The sequence below is a fragment of the Trachinotus anak genome, unplaced genomic scaffold, assembly GCF_046630095.1.
Source record: "Trachinotus anak isolate AG129_WGS33_773 ecotype Australia unplaced genomic scaffold, CSIRO_AGI_Tana_v1 ptg000026l, whole genome shotgun sequence".
NCBI classification, from domain to species: domain Eukaryota; kingdom Metazoa; phylum Chordata; class Actinopteri; order Carangiformes; family Carangidae; genus Trachinotus; species Trachinotus anak.
The window spans coordinates 2,392,708-2,415,549 of NW_027273877.1; the positions used below are offsets into that span (position 1 = coordinate 2,392,708).

Below are 22,842 nucleotides of genomic sequence, written 5' to 3' on the forward strand. Positions count from 1 at the left end.
AATTTTCATTGCACTGATGTTACAGTACACTGTGAGTTACAGTCTGCATCCCAAATATCTAGCTCTGCAGCTCACACACACACACACACACTGACATCTTTTTACGAATAAGCTCATTAAAATATCAGACCATTACTATTATTCTCACATCGATAAAGAATAATTACCGACTTGGAAAATTGCTGCATGTTTCTGCTCAAGGACGTTCATGTATTTTCTACCAAGGCCATTAATAATAGTTTTGTCTTTGACTCAGGTGAACTCACTTCACCTATCAACTGGGATTAATATCAGATAAAACAGTTCTTCGTATGAATATGAGGTGGTTGTAAGGTCGCGAACACCGATAAACACTCACTGAAATATACAATGGGTATCACTACTCTTATTTCTGGAAGCAGAAAACACTTATGTAATTGTATAAGTGTTTCAGGATATCCGTGGCCACAGGGAATCTGAGGAATTACATGTCAGCATTGACTCTGTATATTGTTTTACTCGTGGAATCTGTAAGTGTTTTCCTGATGGGACTGGATTTTGGGCCCAGTGTCTCTGATGAACCACTTCTGGCTGCCTGAAGATCATCAGTCAGTATGTCAGAAATGCAAACGTTTAATATCCCTAGAACATCTTTTTTTGTGGCCTTATAGATACTCACAATTCTTATTGTGAGCATATGATTTTGAAGCCCAACTTTTTTTTATTCTTTCAAAGTTTGTCAGAAAGGACAAAAGGAGGAACAGCAAGTGCACAGAAACAACGTGCACAGGAGTAGATAATCCACCAACAGTGTGAGCACCTGGTGTGTTCATGCTGACAGACTGCGGTATATCTAACTTATCATCAGCCTTGTATTATATAATGGTCGACTGCTAAACGTCAGAAGGAAAAGACTTGGAGGACATTTGTAGGAGTACGTGAACCAGAGTCAAAGACAAGTCCGGGAGACCACACCCCTGCACAGATGAGCACTATTTTTACTCCCATTCCTGCTGGAGGTGTTCGGTTTCTCCTACGCTCCGCAGAGATAGGGGGGTGGAGAAAATGAACGCTCCTGCTACCTCAAGACTCTCTGGTACAGAGAGCTCCTCCTCTTTCGATCTCCAAGACCCCAGCTGGCCTCAGGTCATAAAGAAGCATGGGCAGGGGGCTTAAAAAAGAGCGGTGGCATTGTGTCGCTGCTTGGTTTTCAGGGTGTTACATGGGCCTTATTTGGAATAGACACCAGAGCAGTTGAGCCAAGTGTCCCATGGAGGAAGGGACAGAGGGTTTTAGATATTTACCACTGTCATACGTGGCTTCATTTGCTGACTAAATGCCTTAAAACTGAGACGTCTCCTGAATGATCATGTGTGTTATCATATGGTTTTCAAGGACAATTTATCACATGACTGAGTGTCATTTACTGCCTATGAATGTACTTGATTTGCCAGGTGGCGGTCAGACGTCAGATATTTATTTACAAGTTGTCGGCTCTCTGCTGCCCCTTTGTGGCTTTTCTTTGCTGCTGCATAATGACACCGAGGTCCTGTAATTCACCAAAGAACAACAGCCGTAAAAAGACACATGGTTTATTGCCCAGACAGTGCAAAGGACAGGCAACAGCGTACACTCAGTGTTGTAGGGTTAAGCCCTTCACACATGACACAGCTGTATTATATTTAGTGCATTGTAACTACTGTAGCCTCTGAAAATGAAAACAGACTATCAAACTAAAGCATTCATTTCCTTTTTAACTTATCAAACTTACACAGTAACAGAAATATACAGCATTTACTTAGCCCACATTTTAAATTTTAATTAAAAATTAGTTTCCTTCCTCTATGCTGAAAACCTAAACATCACAATATGAGAAAGAGCAAGAAATCATAAAACAGGAGTTTAATTCATACACAAAGAAAACCAGCGAGAGAAGCTCTCACTTTTCACTTATCGTTGACATAATTACGAGTTGACGTTTTATCCTGTTATCAAGCTCACGTTTGAGAAGAGCGGGAAAAAAAAACATGGCATGATGTCTAAAGCAGGAGTCAAAGTCAGACACCAAGTTTTCTGTGTGACCTGTCAAGTCTGAATATTCTTTACGGAGATGAGTGTTGTGTTTCCATGCATGAGTGTCAAGTGTGGCTCTTGTTCTTGACGTGTTTTGGTGTGGCTGCAGAGGAGTACCTGTGGAGAAACCTTCCTTACACCTCAAATGCCGGGAACCTGGATTTCATTGGCTGCAGAATGTCGGCCAGGAAATAGATGGTGCCCGCCATGCCTGCAAACAGGAAGTGTCACAGTGAGTTTCAGCTGGTGGACACTTAAAGTGTGAGTGAAATAGCCCTCAATAGTCTCAAGTTTTGGTTCCACTTAAGGGTCATACCTCAGGAAATAACATACACATTATTTGTGTATAGTTTACATAAATTTACATATGATAATTCTACTTCTTCTAAATATCTACTTGCAAATGCTTTAACATTACTGTTTGATATTGCTGATTATTAGTTCTTTGGTTTATCCCTGATTAAATTCCAATGCATGAATGCTGGGCTACAGCATTGCATATAACGCTTCCCCTGTCCGATCCCCCTATAACAAACTCACATGTACACCTATTGTACCTAAATGTAGACTAAATGATGCAGTCACAAAAAACTGCACTTGATAAAAGTCAATGATAAAAGTCTCAAATAACACAGCAACCAAGAGTTTTCCTTTGCTCTCTGATTATAACAGAAAAGATAAAGATTTTATAAGAGCATCGTTAGCGTTGGAGCTTAATGAATTCCAAAATTAAACAAGATACTGGATCCAGTCCAATGTAATGATGATATACAGTGTGCCAAATGTAGGTGAACTGCACTGGAAAGACAAACAGTTGCCACGAGTGTTCCCTTACTGACACTGACAGACACACAGAGTGGGAACACATAACTTGATAAAAATGACAGGTTCGATTACAGCTTGTCAGCTTTATTCTGTGATGTTGTTTCTCTAATGAGCCGAGCAATATGATCATAAATTATTTTTGGGAAGTGGGACACATCATCACACGTTACCTTCAAAAAGTGAGAAGGGAGTGTCTGGTGTTCGGCATCCATGTTTGCCGTAGTTCATACACCAGTCAGCAAACTGTGGAGAGAGAGAGAGAGAGAGAGAGAGAGAGAGAGGCAGTGTCATAATAACATTCCCACTGTGTCACAACAGAGCGCTGTAGCTGAACCGTCTCAGGAGAATAGCCAGCAATGTCGACAACCGCTAGAAATTGTGCTCCTCTCAGTGAAATCCTAGCATCTGTCGAGGTATCACATTATGACCACTATGTCACCCTGTTGCACTGGGAGCCTGTAGCAGGGCCCAGGCGACACATCTGAAGAGTCTATTTCCATCCTCTATGAATAGATTCATATAAATGAAAGTACACGTGGGACTCGTGCCACCTGGAGCGCGTCCAGAGAGAGCCCGCCGTTCCCGCCTCGCTCGGCCCGCTTTGACGCCGACTGGCACCGACAGCTACCGACCCATTGTCAATAAACATAAAAGGCCCTGCCTCTCACATGCCCACCGCTTCTGGAATAATTCTCGATTTCCAGGCTGGCGAGCTGCCAAACTGACTGTAACTCGTTGTACTTTGAAACAAAGTTTAATTTGACTTTCACATCTTAAAGGCAAGGACAAACACAACACAAAGCATTAAAATGAAAGAAAAATAAATGGACTTCTTCTGTTTGTTCTGTCGCATTATACGCTTACAGAACTTATAGAAACACAGTGGGTTAGAAGGACTGTGCATTACTATTTATTTAAAGTATAAAAGCAAGTCGTAGCAGTCAAATCTGTTGACCTGCAGAGAAATTTTGAAGGTCATTGTGACATATATAACCTTATATAATACATTTCTATTCTATTCTGTTTTTCATTGATTATCTATAGAAGGTTTTCATTAAGAGGCTTTACTTTGTTTACCTGCTTTTAAATCCTTCCTCCTGAAATTTTCTTGTTTGGGATAAAAGGCTGTTATTTCCTGGCTGAGTACTAATACTTGCTGTGCATACAAAGAGACATACCTGCTGTATTGTGCATACAGATGCTCGCTGGACTTCCAGGGATAAATAAAGTGTTAAAAAAAGGTTAATTTCTACCTCTCCATCAACTTCAGCTGTCATTAATTAAGATGGATGCATTGCTGGAGCGCCACATTTAATATCTGCAGTTGTTTGATCACTCAAACGGCTACTGCACTATGCAAATGACGTATACAGATTATATTATAAAGTCTCTTTCATGTGCTCTCACCATGCAGGCTCTGTATAGGTGCTTGGGGTCCTGTGTTAGCCGGTAGAGAGCCAGGAAAGCGTAGGCGTTACCCGCTGCGCCATGACACAGTCCATAGCCCTTCTTCAGCAAACCCCACCGCCACACCACTTCTCCACACTGCAGGGCGAGCTCCAGGTACTGAGAAATACCAAAGGCCTGGAGGAAGGGATGAATCAGATGAGAAAAGGGGAAATAAAAATTCAGGAATTTATGTTTTTGTGCCTCCTGATAATAAAACTGGGAAAACAATGGCCATAAATTGGAGAAACTCTAGTGCAACCCTGTTTCAGGTAACAAGATAAGCTTGGACACATCAGACAATATACTGTGCTGGATGAGAGAATGTTTTCATTTTATCAGCTGGGACTAAAACAGGTATTTACTCAATTTCACCACAAGATGGCACTATGACTCTGTACATGAACACTTTTTTCTTCCCTGTATCACTGGAATGATATTTAGTTTGCTGTTACTTTGCAGCATTGACTCAGTCTTCACCTTGTATGCCTGCAGGAGCATGTAGATCACCCCTGGTGATCCGTGGCACCAGTGCACCAGCAGGTCTCGGTCGTCCCCGATGCAGGGAGGGTAGTTTCCTGAGGGGAACTTGAGCCGGCAGACATGGTCGACGCTGGGCTTCACCAGCCTGTGCACATGCTCCTCGGCGGAGACAAAGCCCGGCTGCGTGGGCGAGATTAGACTGTGTTTAACAGAGCATGAAGAAGTAACAGGTGGAAGTAACAGGTGGCTTTTATCACACTTGGCTGACTTTATTGCTGCAACAATTAGTTCTTTAGTCAATTAGCTGCTTTGATCAATTTACCAACAATGACTTCAGTAATCAATGATTTGTTTAAGTGCTTTATCAAGCAAAAAATGCTCAATATTTGTTGATTCTGACTTCTCAAAGGTGAGGATTAGCTTCTTTTCTTTGTTTTATATCACTGTCTATTAAATATCTTCATACAAAGATATAAATAAACAATTTTAAAATGTCATCTTGGGCTCTAGGAGCTTGTGATGGGCATTTTTGAGTATTTCCTGATGTTACTGTTCAATAATTAATCAATTATGATGCCGGAAACATGCTCAACCAGGAGATAATATACGCAGAAATTTGTGGATGATTCATTTGTTAACTGCAAGTGCGTATGTATGTGTCATTTTGTATTTATTTTGGAATAATAGGCTCTTTGGTTTTTTTTTTATAAAGCTAACTAAAAAGCAACACTGTCCTACAAAATAGTTACAAAAGCTTCCCAATCTGGCCTATTGTAAAAATCAAGACCGATCATAGGCTGCTTGTAACCCACACCAGAGACCTGTCTTACCTGCATGAGGAAGTAGTAGATGCCTGCCAGTCCATGGGCGGCACCAACGTACTGCTCCTGGTACCACTCGTACATCAGAGGACTCTGGTTCTGGACCCTGAACTTCCTGCTGAGGTGGTCGCCTGATACCAGCACGGCCTCGCTGATCTGAGGGAGGAAAACAGCACATCCCAAGCTCAGAAACACAATTAATCTGTCCCAATTGAAAGAAATCACTGGAGGGAAAATTAGAGCTACTGGATATCAATATGTGTGAGAAGGAGCAAATTAGGGCGAAACGCCAAACCAGGGACAGTGACCTGGAAGTTAGAGAAACAGGGTCATAACTAGAAAGTCTCAGCCTAATATTATTCATGTTTACTCCACATTATGTCCCCCGTTTTGTCTTCTCCAGTCAATGCACTTCCCACTTTTTCTATGGTCACAAAGGCTCGATGGTGACTCTTGTTACATGTCGTACAAAGGAGGGTACTGGCTAAGCAGAAGTCCTTCTGCAGTGAAATCCAGAGAATTAGACTGCGTCACTGCTCTGCACCACCTGTTGGATGTACTGCAGTGGGATCCTGTCTTGTCCAAGCTGCTGGTTGATGAAGACGAGGGAGTAGAGGTATCCCACTCGCCCGTACAGCAGCTCATCTGGCAGCCCGCCCGATCCCTTCACCACAGACTGGTGATACTGCAGCAGTCTGGGAAGGAAGCACAGGAAACACAAAAATCATGAGTCAGAACGCGCTTCTGTCACGATCAACTATTGCACTAATGAACCAAATCTTAAAATAAATGTTCTATTCGTGACGACAATTAACTGTATAATAAATATGATCAGTTAAATAAACGGAATCAGGAGTGATACTGACCCACTGAGACTGGAGTCTAATCAAAGACATTTGTTATGAGCACCATTAAAACTAGATCTTATTCCTAACCACTGTTGCAGCTACATGTTATTGCATTTCATTATTACTGAAATTTAAAAAATCCCTCACCCAATGTCTAAAAAAACCAAAACATATTAGCCATAACTACTGAACTTATTCTGAACTGACCTGTTGATGCACTCATCGGCCTCTTGCCCCCTCTGCAGGCGAAAGTACACAACAGCAGCCACAGCCAGCGGCCCTGCATCCCCGCATAGGAAGGTGACGTCATGGCGTCGGGTCAGACACCTCAGGCTGCGGCTGACATACTCCAGAGCTTTCTGAAGGAGGGAGTCCTCCTTGAACACATTGTGGAGGTGCAGGTAGAGCAGAGCAATGCCTGTGGACGGACAGACAGGCACTTGGTAATGCTGTAAACTTTGGAAGCTAAATCAGAAATGTTTCTTGTTTTAATTCGTAACTGAAGAAAAGCTGCACATTTGGTCACCTACAACTATCTAATCGTACAGTATGTGCATATCTGCAATACTGAAGACTGAAAGTGACTTATAATGAAATATTCTGAAATAAAAATAGTGGAAACATGGATTTATTCATCTTCTGTGTTAGTGACCTAAATATGTGAATGGATAATAACTGAATCTATAGGTTTTAGACAGTTGAATGGACAAAACAAGAAATGTGATTAAGTTTATTGTGGGTATGGGAAACTACAATGAGCAGTTTTTATATCACCAAACAATGAATCTAGAAAATCATGGGGCATTAATCAATAATAACAATTATCGTAAGGTGCATCCTTAAATCAAATAATCTATATTTAATTATTCTACACTGCAGATGCTTCACTGAATCACGTTTTCTCATCACAATCACATGTGCAGCCTTACTTCTTGAAATTAGGTTTTCATACAGTTTCATCAATGCAATTCCTTGCTATCAGAGCTAATGATGAAAAACAGATGTGTGATGGTGTCATCACCTGCCCAGCCAGTGTAACTAGTGCAATCCCTTGGATCTGCAGACTTCAGCCCATTTTCCATGACAGCCAAAAGCTCACTGACCTTGCTGCTCAGCCTCTGGGCGAACTCTGGTGTGATCTGAAGGTAAAGAAAAATTAAAAAATAATGAGGGTGGCATGAAAACACGCACAGAAAAATACACACTCCGTCATACATTACCTTCCCCTGAAAGTCAAAGAAAGCCTGTGTGGATGCAGGAGTCCCATCATAGTCCAGATATGGATTCCTCAGGGCTCTTGTGTCCATGTTGACAGCCTTGTTAACGCTGCTTTATATCCGGCTCAGATAAAAGAAATGAGGCAATGTGAGGCGCAGGAGACAGAAGGGTGCAGTGAAACAGAAGTAAAGCTGAAACTAGTGAGCTATATATCTGTTAACACTGAATATACACACATGACGCAGCTAGCATGCTCTGCAGGGCCGCACACACCCACACACAACCTGCTAGCAGCTAGTTAGCCTAGCTGCTCCGCTAAAGCTAGCGGCTAACAACCCGACGTGCAAATCGCGCCTGAAAGGTGAATGAACACTGAAATGTGTTGTGAAATTAGGTGAAAAGTGCGCGATGCAAATGTGGACCATTACCTCTGCAAGTGCTGCACTGTTGATGCTAAATCTCCTTCGTCTTTATATTTTCCTGACGGGATTTTAGCATTAGCTGGCGCTCTACCGCCACCTGCTGCGGCGGGTGGATTAGCACAGCTCACAAAACTGCTGGAAACAGCAAAAACATGTTAATTTATTGTAAATAAGCATAGAATATATACTTATTTTATATGAAATAAATGAATACAACACAGACAAACAATTGCAGAGTGTGTGAGAATTGATAAACTGATAACTCCAATAATAAAGCATATTTTATCAGGTTATTTGTAAATTTTGAATGTAAATCTTTATTATGCAAAGTAACACACACACCAGATCCTATAACTGTGGCCTATGTTATATTTATTTTTTGGAAAGTGGTAGAGGAAAAGCATAAACAGACCTACTCACAGTCCTTATCCTTGACAGACAAGTGAAATGATTACAGTCATGGAAAGATTTGCAGGAGATTGCTTTTGATCAAAGGTTGTGCTGGAGTGACTGTATTCACCAAATCATAGATGAAATCTCTGGTCTTTTTGCTGAAAAAGAAGTGGTGATTTATTCCCATATGTAGGCGATACTGGCTCTCATTAAGGACTGCTTGATGTGGAGGTTTTGTGTACAGACAGATTTGCAACAATAACTCACTTCAGTGCATATTCCCCTCGGAGCCCTGAATGATTCTGCCACACAGGTGTCTCATCTCAGACATGACTGCATCAACACGAACGCTTCCAACACTTTCAGGTAATTTTTTTTTTCAGGTTTTAGTCACCTCCTCTGTCAGTGAACGCACCAGAGCTAATCTTTCACCTTTTTAGCAAATTCTCAGATGATGACTCCATACTGATGATGCTATTGACTTCCAAAACAATCAGACAAGCCTGAATTTATGATCACAGGGTGGAGCACAGTTTACTCACACTGCTGCCATGGAAACGTCATGTGCCGCCAATCTGCACCTGACCTTCTGCCATGCCTAAACAACATGCCATTCCCGTGCATGGTGATGATAATTACTGTAGTCGCAGAGAACACGGGGCTGGTATTGATTGGCACTCTGCTCGGTCTCACTGCTGGTGTTCCACATTCTCACTTATTGCAGAGACAGAAGCTGCACCAGGCCTGTAATCTCCCCTTTGAGTATTCTGCCCTATGCACGGCACAGTTGAAAGAGTACATTGTTGTGGCAAGAAGACATTGCACATTCAAAAAGAGTGCAATACGTCCTCTGAAGGGTTTTAATTACTATTCTCTCTTTGTTAATATGCCTCAGTCGCTTCCCCTTTTCCTTGTTCCCATGTTTCATTCTGGTTCTCTCTGGCTTTAGATGACTTTCCTCTCCAGACTTAGTATAAATCATCCAAACTAAGCACTAATTAATCTACAATATGGACCAGATATGTTATTCTCATGGCAATTGGTTCCCACACGCATGTTTTTATACAGACAATCCATTGTGAGTCAAAGATATAATCTTGAGAGACAACATGAATCATCTAAATCTCTTCACATTTTCTGCCTTATCTAAATGCTTTTTATAGTACTGCTTCCTTACTGCTGATGCTTTCAAGATAACATCCAAGCCGGCCAAGCCTTGAACTGCAGACTTTTTCAGCACTCATCTTAACTTTGTGCAATAAACTTTTCAGTTGCTTATGAGTAGCGTTTTTATGTCCCTCTATGGCTCCCGTTTTGATGACTTGCGTAACCTTGTCTTGCAGACTGCAAATGAAGCTGACAGTTACATTGGTCAAGGCACCAGGTTTGCCACAGTCATCACTGTCACTCCTTTGTTTCTGTTTACCTCACTGCTTTTTGCTGTGTGTGTGTATGTGTGTGTGTGTGTGTGCTATTATTTCCCTTCAGTGAGAAGAACTTGGCTGCCCATCATTTCCATTTCAATTGACCGGACTGAAGGTGAAGGCTACTCATGCGGTTCAAAAGTATAGAGCCTTTTCATATACCTCGGGACTGTTTTACCTTGCCTTGAGGGGCGGGAATGGAAATGAGGCTCGGAATGCGACAAAATTCAGAAGGCGACCTTCGGGTTTGATTAGAGGCCCTCGTTGAACGACAAATTATTGAGCTGAGTCTCCCTCCCGCTGCGCCTGTGGGAAAACCAGCTTTGTGGAGGAAAAATATTAATTAGGGGCGATATTGATCATCATTTGTTTCTTGCACAGGATAACAACCAAGCTAAGGCCACATCTCACAGATTCCTGTGGACAAATTATGCATTTTCACTTTATTTTGAATTTTTACATGATTGTTGTGAGCATTATTTAAAAGGAAAAGGCTTTCGTCCTATATTGCCAAAGCCTGACATATCTTTATCCTGTGATGTCCAAGTACTCTTAAAAAGTCTTTATTTAGAGACAGTGGTGCTTTCAGCTACATGATAACATCATTGCACCAACATTCTCAGAACAACAATGCCTGTATTGCTTACCATGTTCAGTATCTTAGTATAGTGTATTAGTATGCTAACATTTGCTAATTAGCATTAAGGCTTTCATACATGCAAAACTATAGTATTAAAGACTTAAGATCTTCTAACTAAGAGGCTGGGGGTAAATGCCACAGAAAGTGCAGAAGTCTGAAAGTATTGGGAGGTATTGAAAATAAAAAATAGTGTTTGTCATGGTCAATGTAATATTGCAAAAGTAAGAAATTCAAACTTTTATTGACACCTGCAAAATAGAAGTCAGTCTGATGGCCTGACAAACCAAACCACACCTCTCTCTCTCTCTCTTACTCTCCCTCTCTCTCTCTCTTACTCTCCCTCCTCTGTCCTCTGTCTCCCATCCCTCCTTGATATTCACATGGACAACCAGCCTGCTGTTAGAGTGTGTGAACGCTGCCAGAGGAGAGTCTCAGCAGACTCCAAACTGTGATGCACAAAGCCGACCACTTGACCCCCAGTCATAGCCTGCAGCACATTCTCCTTCTCCATCTGCAACAAAAAAAAAAAGGAAAACCTCTTCAGAGTCAGAGAGGCCTGCTTCATGGTCTCTGCTGTCCAACACTGGGTTTGGAGTTTGTGAGTGAAATGGCTACTCCCCAGCAGTATGGACTCAGTGTTTTACCAGGGGGTATCTTGAATGTAGAGGTGAAAAGACGTGCTTTGGCCCTGGCTGAAGTCTAGGTTGGAAATTCACTCGTGTCCAGGTCACAGCGTTGGACAGATCTGCATATCACTGCTACAAAATGTGGAATGCTAGAAAAAAAATTTTTATGGCTTGGCTGCTAATATGTACTGATATCTGCTGTGCATGGTCGTCTCAGGGAGCTTGTTTTTGAGATATATCCCTTTTGTCTGCAGAGGCATGGCCTGCAATTTCACCTCCACTTGATCATAGGTTTGGATACAGCTCCCACAGAGGAGCCGACGCAGCAAGTGGGAGCATTTCCTTTCGCCACCTTCCATTTGCACATTCAACAGGAGCAGTTATTTAGCAGTGCCAAATGACACAATTAAAACCTTTATTTGAAGAGCGGGGGAAAAAAGCTGCCTTTCTTACCTACCCCCCCCCCTCCCCCAAGTGGACGGCATCCATTTTGGTCCCGGGGAACGGCCTGACAGCTGAGATAAAGAACATTCTGGTCTCTGACATGCTGCCATGGCCCCATCTGTGGCAGCGCTAAAAATACACGCAGCCTGGTGTCGCCATACCAGTCAACTGTCTGGGAGAGGGAGGGACACAGGGGGGAGGAATGAAAGAGAGAGAAAGAGAGGTGACAGATACACAGACAGATACAACTTGAAGCATTTGAGACGGAGCAGAAGGAGAGGGGAAAAGATTGAAACAAGGGAGAGAAAGATAGAGAGGATGAGTCAAAGTAATAGAGAAGAGACAGATAAGGGAGGCACATAACAGAGAGGGGAGGGCGATACTGAGCTCACTGTAATATTGCTATAACTGGAAAGAGGCAGTGTACATGAGTTACAGTACATGACAAGCAAGCAGTGCACAGAGGTGCACTGACAAATACACCAATAAATCTCTTTGGATTTGTCTGTAAATACACATTAGAACACACATAAAATATAAATGCATGCTTCGAGCTAATACACAGTGAATTATTCAATGTGGCGATATTGTAAATTCAGAATAGGCTGCAATGTGAGGTTGAAACTGCTTGTGGCTCATTATGGTATGCCCCATTAGAAATGAACAATGCATTGACTGTACATGGACTTCTTGAGCTTTTCCTGACATCTCTCCTCAGCTTCCTGTCAGAAAATCTGTACCCCTGCAATCAGCCAGTTGTTCCAGCGTCTCCAGTTTTTAGCAATTCAACAACAACAACAACAACAACAAAAACCCTATAAGATCTGCAGTGAAACAGAATTTTCTTTAGAGATTATAGGTTTATTTATTCAACAATCAATTATTTATTTAGAAGAAGAAAATGTCCAGAGCGTAGGCCTTTTGATAAGATTTGAAGAAGAATCTTGAGGGCTTGCTGTTGAAGTCAGGCCAGGTTTATAAATGAATAAATAATTTAATAAATCATCAGAAAAGCAGCACTTGTTGGCAACTTGCAAATCAAAACTAAACAACATAATTTGGCCTTTGTTAGACTGGCACAACTATTCGAAAGCCAAGCCATGAACACTACCTTCAGTGCCACACTCTTACTCAAAGTGAATAGGACGCAGACAAAGAAAACTGATTACATTACAGTCAACGCTCACACTTTTACATGCCCCCCCCCCCCCACTCCCACCCCGCTTGGTCCTCTTACAGCAACCCCTCTCTCCCTGAAATTGAGTTATGAAAATTTGATCAGGGTCTTAATCTAAAAAGCGCTCGTCTCATCTTGCACTTTAACAGCAATCTGCGTGATGGGGAACAGGGTAATCAGGGAGGCATTTATTCTGTGGATAAAAGGAGCTGTGGCAGAATGGTGTTGTTTTCCTTGTCAACATCCACATCATGGCTCTCTGTGTGCTGTGCATGGGCATGGGAGATATGTTCTCCACCCGCATGCACTTAGGAAAGGTGGAGAGTCTTCAGTTGATGGTTGTCGATGGTTGTGACCACACAGCTTTGAAAACTGTGCCCGATGAACACGATTAAATGGTGAAAATGCAATTTAGATAAATAAAGCAAATAAAATGATGCTTTGCTGCAGTTCTCTTACAGACCACTAGGTGGACTCCTTGTAATGACTTGGCCTTGCTTGATGAATTCACCCTCACATGCTGTGGTACCTGCTGGCACTCTGTATGTGATTGGTTTCTTTATTATTGCTATGACTGTAGAGAATGATTCTCTTCTTCCAAAAATGTGAGCCTATTGTTTACTACCCCCCTCCCTTCTCCTCCCCCCAGTATTTGGCCTCAGCAATCTGCACCCCATGCACAGTAATGCTGAGTGCCTCCTCTCCCCCCTAATGGTTGATCCTCAGCAAGAGAGACTGTTTAGCTTTCCTAATTAGAGAGCAAATGCTAAGCACTTGCACAGCCTCCCTGAGTGGACTTTATAAACAGTCTCCTCATTAAAACCAGGATTGTGCAGACATGAGCCCCCCCCCATCTGAACACCCATGCCACCCGTCCTCCATCCTTTTCCTCACTCACTCAGCACCCCAGGAAGGTCTCCGATGTGGAGGGAGGGAGGCATGGATTGGCTCTTTCAAGAAAAAAAAAAAAAAAAAGCACATAGAAGAGCTGAAATTAAGATTCTGCTCCGTCCAGAGACCTCCTGCTGCTCCTAACAACTAAAAACACACAAACATACACCTACCCTAGCCAGTTCATAAACCAACTGGAGGTGAGAAAGGAGAGAGATTAAAAAGAGGCGGGGGAGGACGAGGAGCGTGAGGTAACAGAGGAGTAAAGAGGTAGCAACACTGACTTGGTTTGAAGCCGACCTGTTGGAGTTCAGAGCTGAAAAGATAAAAGACGGTGCACAATCAGACAGACAATGCATGAGTTAGAGGAACAGACGGAGGCAGAACGCGACTGCAGATTATAACAAAAGCTGTGATTAGCACTGATTTTGTGTTTCTTATATGCAGGTGATGATGACCCTATGTGTATACGTGGGTGAGGATGATAGCATTATCAAAGACATAAACAATATCAAATCAAAGTGCCTGCAAACTTGGCTTTAAATCTTACTCTTCTATAACACTCAATATGCATAAGCAAAAGTCAACCGTATATAAAGGCAGAGGGAACAGAGACAAACATGACATGAATAATATAGGATCCAGTTGTTTATAGTAAGAAGCTAATTGAGAAAAGGCATTTTCAGGTTCTTCAAGGAGTGTGTGAAAAGTGTGTGAAAAAGTGTATGGATACACACTAGTTTTAGCTCACTCGTGTATCCAAGATGGTTGAAACTCTGAGTCAGATATTTTTCTATTGAATGAACAAAACGAAAAAAGACCCCCTGGTAACAACATCATCTACTGGCCATCAAGAAATACCCATCAGTCTTCAAAAGCCAGTATCTGCACTTCTACGTGGAATCACGTGCACAGTTGTGACATCCACTTGTGCACATTACAGGCAAGCAGATACTGTAGTTGTCCTGAGTTGTGCAGAGTCACGCGCCACCAAACTTCCCTCATCTCAAAAGACTGATGACATGATTGGGAGGCGGCACACGATCCTGATCGCCTCCACCTCCCTCCCTCTCCTCCCCCGCCGAGCTCAAGTTCTCGCCTTGCCGCAGGGAAGCGCGCTCAGGCACTTAGGCTAACCGTCGGTTAACAGGTAGAGCTACCTGGAACCCCTCTGTGAGTTAGGAGACACACTGAGCGCAGCTCATCATTCAAAATCACATTAGTCCGCCGGGCCTGAAAACATCACAGCGAAGGAAGAAAAAAAAACATCAAAGGTTGTTTACTTGTGTTTTACTCTGTTTTAAATTAGGTGCACAACCTATGGCAAAGTGTTTTTATGTTTAACAGCCGCACTGGAAATAAGGATGTGGCTCTGATTTGATCACAACTTACTGCTTTTGAATTATTTAACAAAATTCATGATTCACATCTCTGGAGCAGAACAGTCATTGTTGTGGTGGTTCTGGACTGCCTCCCCCAAAAGATTACCTGTCAACAGTGTGTTTACTTGATGTTAAAGCTAATTGTCTGTAATTTTTGGAGATGTCGTTTGTTTCTTTGTCTGTAACAGTGAGTGTGCACGGAGCCAGTTCTCCTGGGAAGGGCGATATTAGATTAAACTTTTTATTCATGTAAATGTATTTTGTTTTCATTTATGTTTTCATCTAATTTAAGCAGTTAATTTTTCCACCTGTCTAATCATCTAGCATCCATCCCTTTATAAAGCTATCCATCCAACCATCCGTATAAACATCCACCCCTCTCTGTCCCCACATCCACCATCTATTTAACCATCCATCCACCTTTCATTCATCTGTCCAACTATCCATCCAAGAATCCATCTTTTATCTAACTTCTAACATCCATCCATCCATCCACCCATCCATCTATGAATTCATCTCTTTGTGGGATGAAAGATGAACATGGAGGGATTTAGATGAAATGTGATTGTTATGAAATGAAAAAAAAAAAAAAAAACGAAAACAAAAACAGAAACACTTCTCCAGAAACACTTTCTTTTCATGAAGTGGACATACAGTACTGTAACTTAAATAACTCTTTTGGTATCAGAGACTAAGCCATAGTAACATTAGTGTATTTTTGGAAAACCCTGTGTTGTGTTGCAGGCACATGAATCATGCTGTGCTGCCATGCGGACTGCCCTATGCCTCCCCATCTCTTCCGTGCCCCCTCTCCTCTCTGGTCCATCTCTCCCTGCATCCCCGGCCCTTCGCCCCCCCTCTCCCATCTCATCCGTCCATGCTTAAATCTTTTGAAGTGCAGATGTGGGCTGACAGTGGTTACTTCTCATCACGCCACGACAGTTGTATGTGTCACAAGCGCTCAATACCCATCGGATAGAAGCGTATGGGGTCATTATGAATCTTAACGCCTTGGAGGGGCAGATAGGGCCCGGCTTTCCTGGGACCTGCCAATATAGTCATGTTTTATACTCGTCCCCCCACTCAGAGTTTGTGTGGACATCCATCTGTGTATCCAAGGGAGGGTTCACAGGGTTACGGCCACCAGCGGCACTTTGCCCTCTGCATAACTGGACAGCCATTGTCATGGTCCATGGTATAAACAACACAAAGAGGCCAAGACACAGTGTTTGGAGGGGTCTGCATGTTTCCAGTGATGCTTTGGCTGACTGCACAGGCAAAACCACAGATAGAGAATCCTAATTGCAAACAGTTACTGGAAGTGCTGATAGAGCAGGGGGAAGAAACTTATCAGCAATGTAAAAGTGCAACTGAACGGGTGAGTGCAACTCTAAAAACACAAGGCAAAATTAAAAGGATTCCAAGTACATGATGCTAATTTTGCTGGCCTGTTGAGACTCTGCGATTCCCAAGCAACCACAACAGGCTGCACCTCACAAATGAGCATTCGGTGTCTCGCAGACAGAAATACGACTGTGTATGAAATACTTCCTAAGCTGATCCGCTCAGCAAAGTATTTAGCATTACAAACAGTGTTTACTTTCTCCTCTGTGCTTAAACCAGCGGACACCATTAAAATATTTACTCCTTCATGCGCTGCTAGAGCTGAGAATGAAGACTTTTCAAGGGAAGTTTAGATTGGAAAGTCAAATTGAGCAAGTAATTAGATCAATTAAAGCCTCAGGCAGGCAGAATTTTTTCAAGGGCTGCACAGTATAGTATGGGTTATATGGGATGGATTCATTTATATACATAATTCATATGCTGAATGCTAAACAGAAAGAATGGAAGGTATTTTTTGTGGGGATGAGTTTTATGTTTAAATTGCTCAAAAAGCACAAAAACTGGATTTTCAGTGAATGAAAAACATCAGCAACACATTTCAGGACGTCACTGTTTCCTTTTTTTCTTGTTTGATAGGGAGCAAACTGTGAGGTTAAGCTAATATCCGTGCACAAATAAAGTTAAGGTGAGCACGCACACACCACTTCCGCTCCCCTTTAAGCACACACTTCCTTCCCAGTAAAAGACACGATCCATCCACTAAGCTGTATACCCAACGGCAGCACACAAGTGCATTCAATGCCCCGATTCCAATTTGGAGCCGCTTCTCCACACAAAGAGACTCTACTTATGATACATGTCGGCCTCGCTGAGATCTAATATCCACTGTGTGTCATCATCTGTGGAGGGAAAAAACAGTGGCTGTTTTCTTTCTATTTTGCTGCAGGTACACTAAAGTGCATTAAATTCCCATTTGGAGAACTTAGGTCTGTGTTTTCACCCGTGGTGGCTGACTAATGGGAGAAGCAGGCCAGGATGAATCCGTCATGGTTTAGCTGCACCAATGGTGGCCGTAGCTTGGCCCTGGCGAATGAAGCCACAATAGGGCCTCTGCTTTGCTCAAAGACGGCTATTGATCTGTGAGTGGCTGGGAATCGGACGAACGTGGAGGGAATCATAAAGCTAGCACTTCACGCTATGCCTTCGCTCCCCTGCGGAGAGAGGGACCCCCGCTAGCAGCCCAGGCTCCAGCCAGAGGAGCTTCTTCTTCAACCTGCCCCAGAGCCTGGAAGCCGAGGAGCCTCTTATTGTAACCTGCTTCCAGGGTCGTTTTTCAACCGGAATATGTGGGAGGCCACAGCAGAGGAAGGGGCGCATGATGTTAATTGGAGCAATTGTTTGTAAAAATCTTTATTATGTTATTCCAAGTTTTTTTTTTTAAAGCATATTAAAATTTATTTTGAGATAGTATACTTGGTATATACTGCAGCACATCTAATAAGTTGCAAAGAAGAGTCTGATTCCACACGTTTGTTTTTGTAGTCAAATTAAACTATCCTGGTGAAATTTGGTGCAGTCTAAGTGCCCCCACCGAGGGGGCTGCCAAAGCCAGAGATTTTTCAAATCCTACATATAATGGCAGGTGAATGAAATCTGTTGGTACAGTAGGTTACACATCTGTAATTTCCAGTTAGAGGGTTCTAACAAGAACTATGTCATTTGATTTGTTATTTCAAAATAACAAATACCTTTTGACTGACAGTGTCCTTTGCTTTTGGTCAATGCATAGCAGGTCAACTGAATATTCAAAAATTGCAAAATTAGTCTATAGGCAGGCATATGATTCGACAAATGTAGAGAGCAATGATACAAATAATACACCAATAAAAAATTAATATTTACTTGAGGTTAAATGTAGCTTTTCTGTCAAGAAAGGTACTGTTTTCCTACAGTGCCAACTGACATGACTATTCAGATGTTAATGGATATTATCAGGAAATTACACACTGCCCCTTTTAAGGACAGCATGGTTATTATTATTCAGCTGTAAAACCTTTAACAAAACCTAAAACATCATTAAAACAGTAGGTATAATATTAGCTAATGCAGCCACTAAATAATGTCATTAGGTGCTGAGGGGTAGCGGCGCTGCAAGAGCTCGGCGCTGTGGGAGCTTTTCTTTCTTCACAAGCACCAACTCACCCAATTATGCATTTTTCAAGCAGGTTGACCAAACATAAATCACAGCAGGGAAGCAAGTGATGTTACAGCAACACACAACTACTCATTAGTCAGAGCGTCTCACCACAGCCTGCTTTACCCTGTCTTTTTTTTTCTTTTAATTCATGTTTTAATTCATGTTTTTCGCTTTGTGCTATGTCTTGCTTAGAGCTTGTGTCCAACCTGACCCCTTCATTAATAATGAGCGAGGCCGAGGTGCAGTCCTGTCTTTCTCTCACTGTCGTCTATGTGTGTGTGTGTGCGTGTGTGTGTTGCTAACTGGATTCTTGAAGTACAGAAATCCCAAGGATGTCAGATGACTGAGAAAGTAGACATAAAGTGGAGGTCTAGCATTGAAGAGCATGTAAAAGGATTAGCAAAGGGGAAAACATACTGTGAGGAAGCAGAATAATCCTCACATTCGACATGTTATTACAGCTGTCCCTTTAGCCTTTATGCTAAGCAAATGTTAAGCTCCATACTCACTGTAGAGATCTGAGGGCGGTATCAGTCTCTTCATCTAAATGCATTTTGCAAAATGTCAAACGGCTGCTTTAAAACGTCATGTAAGAGAATTTAGGCTGCTGCACATCCAAGTCTGCACAGACCAACAATGAAAAGTTAAATCAGAAAAAAAAAAACTGTAACAGAATATTTTGGTTTGCAGAATAAAGTCACCCTAAGCTCAGTCCAGTCTCTCATCATTTCTTTTGTCCAGGCAGAGCTGGATGTGCCTTTTCGCTTGTGAGAACACAGGCAGTGAAGTGCTGCTGGAAGTGATGCATACTGATACAAAAGCAGCTCGACCTCGAGGAATCTTATCTCTGCTGTCAGACAGAGCCATTGTCCAAGGATGTACTTCAAATAGAGGCAGCATCGGTGACATACTGTATATATTACAAAAAAAAACCCCTCTGAAAATAGAGATTATGTTTCAAAATGATGATCAGGTGGAAAAAATATGCCAAAAAAGGATAAATTATCACAGGATACTATCGACAGGTTTAGTCAATTTAAGAGTTTCTAAAAGGTCTCTGAAATGAGATCACGTCAGAGGATGAAGTGAGCCGTACTCATAAAATATATCATTTAGTTTGACTGATAGAAATTCAGATGGCTCTTGTTTTTTTTTTTCCACCGTACTGCACATATTCAGAGCAGGACGGACCTGTCATAATTCATAGATCACATGCAAGGACTCGCTGTCAGCAGTTAGCCCTCCTCGCTCTCCTTCCTAATCACGTTCATTCTCCCGTCCACGTTTGAGAAAATGATTTTTTTCAGGAATCAAATCAGTCTAATTTCTGCCTGGAACTACAGCAAAACCTCAGACGTTGCTAAAATATGTCCAACTTAAAAAGCTCCACATTAATGGTTTCCTGAAGAACAGTGTGTGAGGGTAAGAGAGTGAGATGTGTTGTGTTTGAATCCTTAGCAGCCATAGATTGATGTTGGGCAGAAAAAGAGATGTCTCTGCAGAACATACTGACTGAATACTGATTATTTGTTTTGGTTTTTTTTTTCCAGACATATTGATGCTGACAGATAGAATAATAATCCATTTTTTTGAGTTGAGTTAAAACCTATGTATTTGCCAGGAAGGGCAAAACAAAAGTTCGGGTTGTTGCTGTAGAGGAAACATGAATTTGTGAGATTTCTCAGGTGGATGTGTAGTCTGGAACAAACTGCTGCTTGCACACAAACACACACACACAAACACACTGAGACAAAGATTTCAAAATAACAAATACCTTTTGACTGACAGACACAAACCATCTTTTTCAAGGTGTAATCTGCTTTTGGAGATTGGCGACCCACGCTATTTTGGCCCTATTGCTATCATTGTACCTGCTTATTTAATTGAGGGCATTTTAGGACATTTTCCCTCACATTTCAAAGACTGTATTTCTTCTTTCAAAAACCTCTTTTCATGTGAGGCTCATAGATGCTTCACTGGCTAAACCCACAATGCTTTAGAGCTCAACAATAAAGTCCCGCACAACTGAACCACCCTCCTTCTATACCTGCTCTCAGACCTGATACGCAATTAAATTTCAGCTCACAACACTGCAGATTTCCCCCCAAAGTTACAAGATGCATTCACACTGAAATGTACTTACTTTTCTAACATAACTCTGAAATCATCTCATAACTGCTAACAGCGGAAAAGCTACATGGGGTCACCCAGCAATGCCAGTCTGGAGGACATGAATATGTGGCAGGCTACGCAATTAGATCCAGAGACATGCATGCCTGGTTCAAGTGACTGTGGATGTTTTTCTGTATCAAACCAACCCATGATTTTTCTCTAACCTTTACCATCAGCTCTTAACAGGGCCATTAAAAGTTTAGCTTCAGTTGCTCAGTGAACATTATGTTCAATATCAACATTTAGCTACTTGCCAGATTGATTAATTGACAGTGTCTCCTCATTACCTGAACTTAACTGAACAGTTTGAATCAGCAACTTGATTCTACGTCGACAAGATAACAAGATGTCTCTAAACCAGTCAGTCCACAGAGAGTCAGAAGTGAGATCAATCCATGCATCAAAGTCATGGTAGGACAGCAAACAAGCTGACGTCAAAGTAATGGGTTATTGGGATTAGTCACTGTAATGTAATGTAATGCCCACCACTGGTTGTAAAGCAGTAAATTCACTTTCTAGGCAAAAGCAGTATTGTTGCATTAAATGATATTACACATTATAGAAATACATTATATGCTGTTTTTTGATTTGTTGCATATAAACTAAACTCATGTTGTGAGGATGCACCTGCAGAGACAAGAAGAAAGGATGCAAAGTAGCCATGCACGCCCAAATACACACAAATAAGAGACACACACAATTACAGCATCGCCCACCACCACCACCCACCTACCGGAGCACAGAGAATAAAAAAAAATCAGCTACTCGTCAACATGAGAATGCCAAGTACTTTCTCTTTCAGGGATTAAACTCGATACAAAACACGCTGACAATGACTGTCATCTTCTGCTGAATTAAAATGTGATTTAAAACGACCTCCACCCTTTTCTGCTTGGTCACCCCTGAGATAGAAACACCATACCTCCATCTCTTCTGTAAAACTGCTAAAGACTTCATTGTGTTTCCATGACAATCGATGAACAGGGACTGTCTGTAATTTTGTCTCATGTATCCAGTCCATCTCTTTTGTGTAATTACATTCTTCACAAAAGGACGTTAATGGGACTTGTAATTGTATGTTAGCATCATAACAAAACCGCTCTCATTGTGTATTCATCTGTGACGAGCAATGCAATTAGGTACATTAAAAGGAAAAAAAATTAAAATGCTGTGTTAACAATCCCATTGCATTTCTCTGAGGGAAATCTGTGTATATTTAAACGAGCAAATTTGCCAAAATCAGATAAAAGTGGACTGTAAGATATGTATTTGATAATGAAAGCATTTGTACGGAGGCCCAAAGTGTCCAACATTAAATAAATGAATAAATACGTTTTTACCAAAGTTTGTGTACCAGAAAAGAATAAGTCGGTAAAAGCAGAACACTGGGGCAGTTTTATGTTAAGACAACAAAACATTTTTTGTGTTCAGCATAACTCTGCAACATTCAGCATAAAAACATTTCTTTTTTAGTTCATTCAACTATTTAATTATAAGCAAAGTGCAATGAATGTGTTGTTAATTGGCCTAGAACTAATTAGACTATATTTTTGAATGGAACACTCCAGGGATCCTGATGTTGGAAACTTTGTCTTTTCATGTGAACTTCATCAGAACTGATTGTAATGTGACTTTCAACTTTAACTTTCGATTTTCACTTACATGCTGATTTCAAGTACCAGGAGTTTGCAACTCACTCAGCTTTTCATTTATTTTTTTAACCCCAAAGGAGTCTTTCAGACAGAAATGCAGGTACTGCTGTGCCTTTTTGTTTCTGTCTTTCTGATGGGCCTCCCTCTTCGTGATTGCACTCAGTAATGGCTGGTTAGCCGGCCGGTGGTGGGTCGGTGATTATCACGTCTCACGCTGGGGCTGCTGATAACAGGAGGACACCATCCCCCACTACAAATCCCAGTTACCTTGCTCGTCCTCAGCCTACCGCCCAGGGCTACCTGCCCAGCTGTAATCCTGTCAGCGGCTCCACACTGATTATCCCACGCTGAGACAGCCGCTGTGGAGCGACCGAAGCCGCTGGCT

At 41.9% G+C, this 22,842-nt stretch overlaps 1 protein-coding gene and 1 long non-coding RNA gene across 5 annotated transcripts in view; both read right to left on the reverse strand.

Annotated features, from left to right (window-relative positions):
* Positions 1 to 1,555: 1,555 nt before the first annotated feature.
* lancl1 (LanC antibiotic synthetase component C-like 1 (bacterial)) lies at positions 1,556 to 8,239 on the reverse strand. Of its 2 annotated transcripts, XM_071463998.1 has the most exons (10): positions 8,122 to 8,239; positions 7,696 to 7,816; positions 7,497 to 7,614; positions 6,683 to 6,893; positions 6,175 to 6,322; positions 5,637 to 5,783; positions 4,804 to 4,986; positions 4,285 to 4,461; positions 3,048 to 3,120; positions 1,556 to 2,263 (listed from the first exon to the last, which is right to left on the reverse strand). In XM_071463998.1, the coding sequence occupies exons 2-10, from the start codon at positions 7,780 to 7,782 to the stop codon at positions 2,187 to 2,189; spliced, it is 1,221 nt and encodes a 406-aa protein (XP_071320099.1). In that variant the 5' UTR covers positions 7,783 to 7,816; positions 8,122 to 8,239; the 3' UTR covers positions 1,556 to 2,186. The 2 variants fall into 2 exon arrangements, with proteins under 2 accessions (XP_071320099.1, XP_071320098.1); XM_071463997.1 differs by lacking the exon at positions 8,122 to 8,239 and having other exon boundaries at positions 7,696 to 7,940.
* Positions 8,240 to 10,895: 2,656 nt separating this feature from the next.
* Positions 10,896 to 22,842, reverse strand: part of LOC139609926 (uncharacterized) — a 28,589-nt gene continuing 16,642 nt past the window's right edge. For 2 of the 3 annotated variants that reach the window (XR_011685412.1, XR_011685407.1), the window contains exon 4: positions 10,896 to 11,083. This is a non-coding gene — a long non-coding RNA (uncharacterized lncRNA). Of the gene's footprint in view, positions 11,084 to 11,191; positions 11,815 to 22,842 lie in introns of those variants that run through there. The other variant, XR_011685409.1, reaches the window with a different exon arrangement.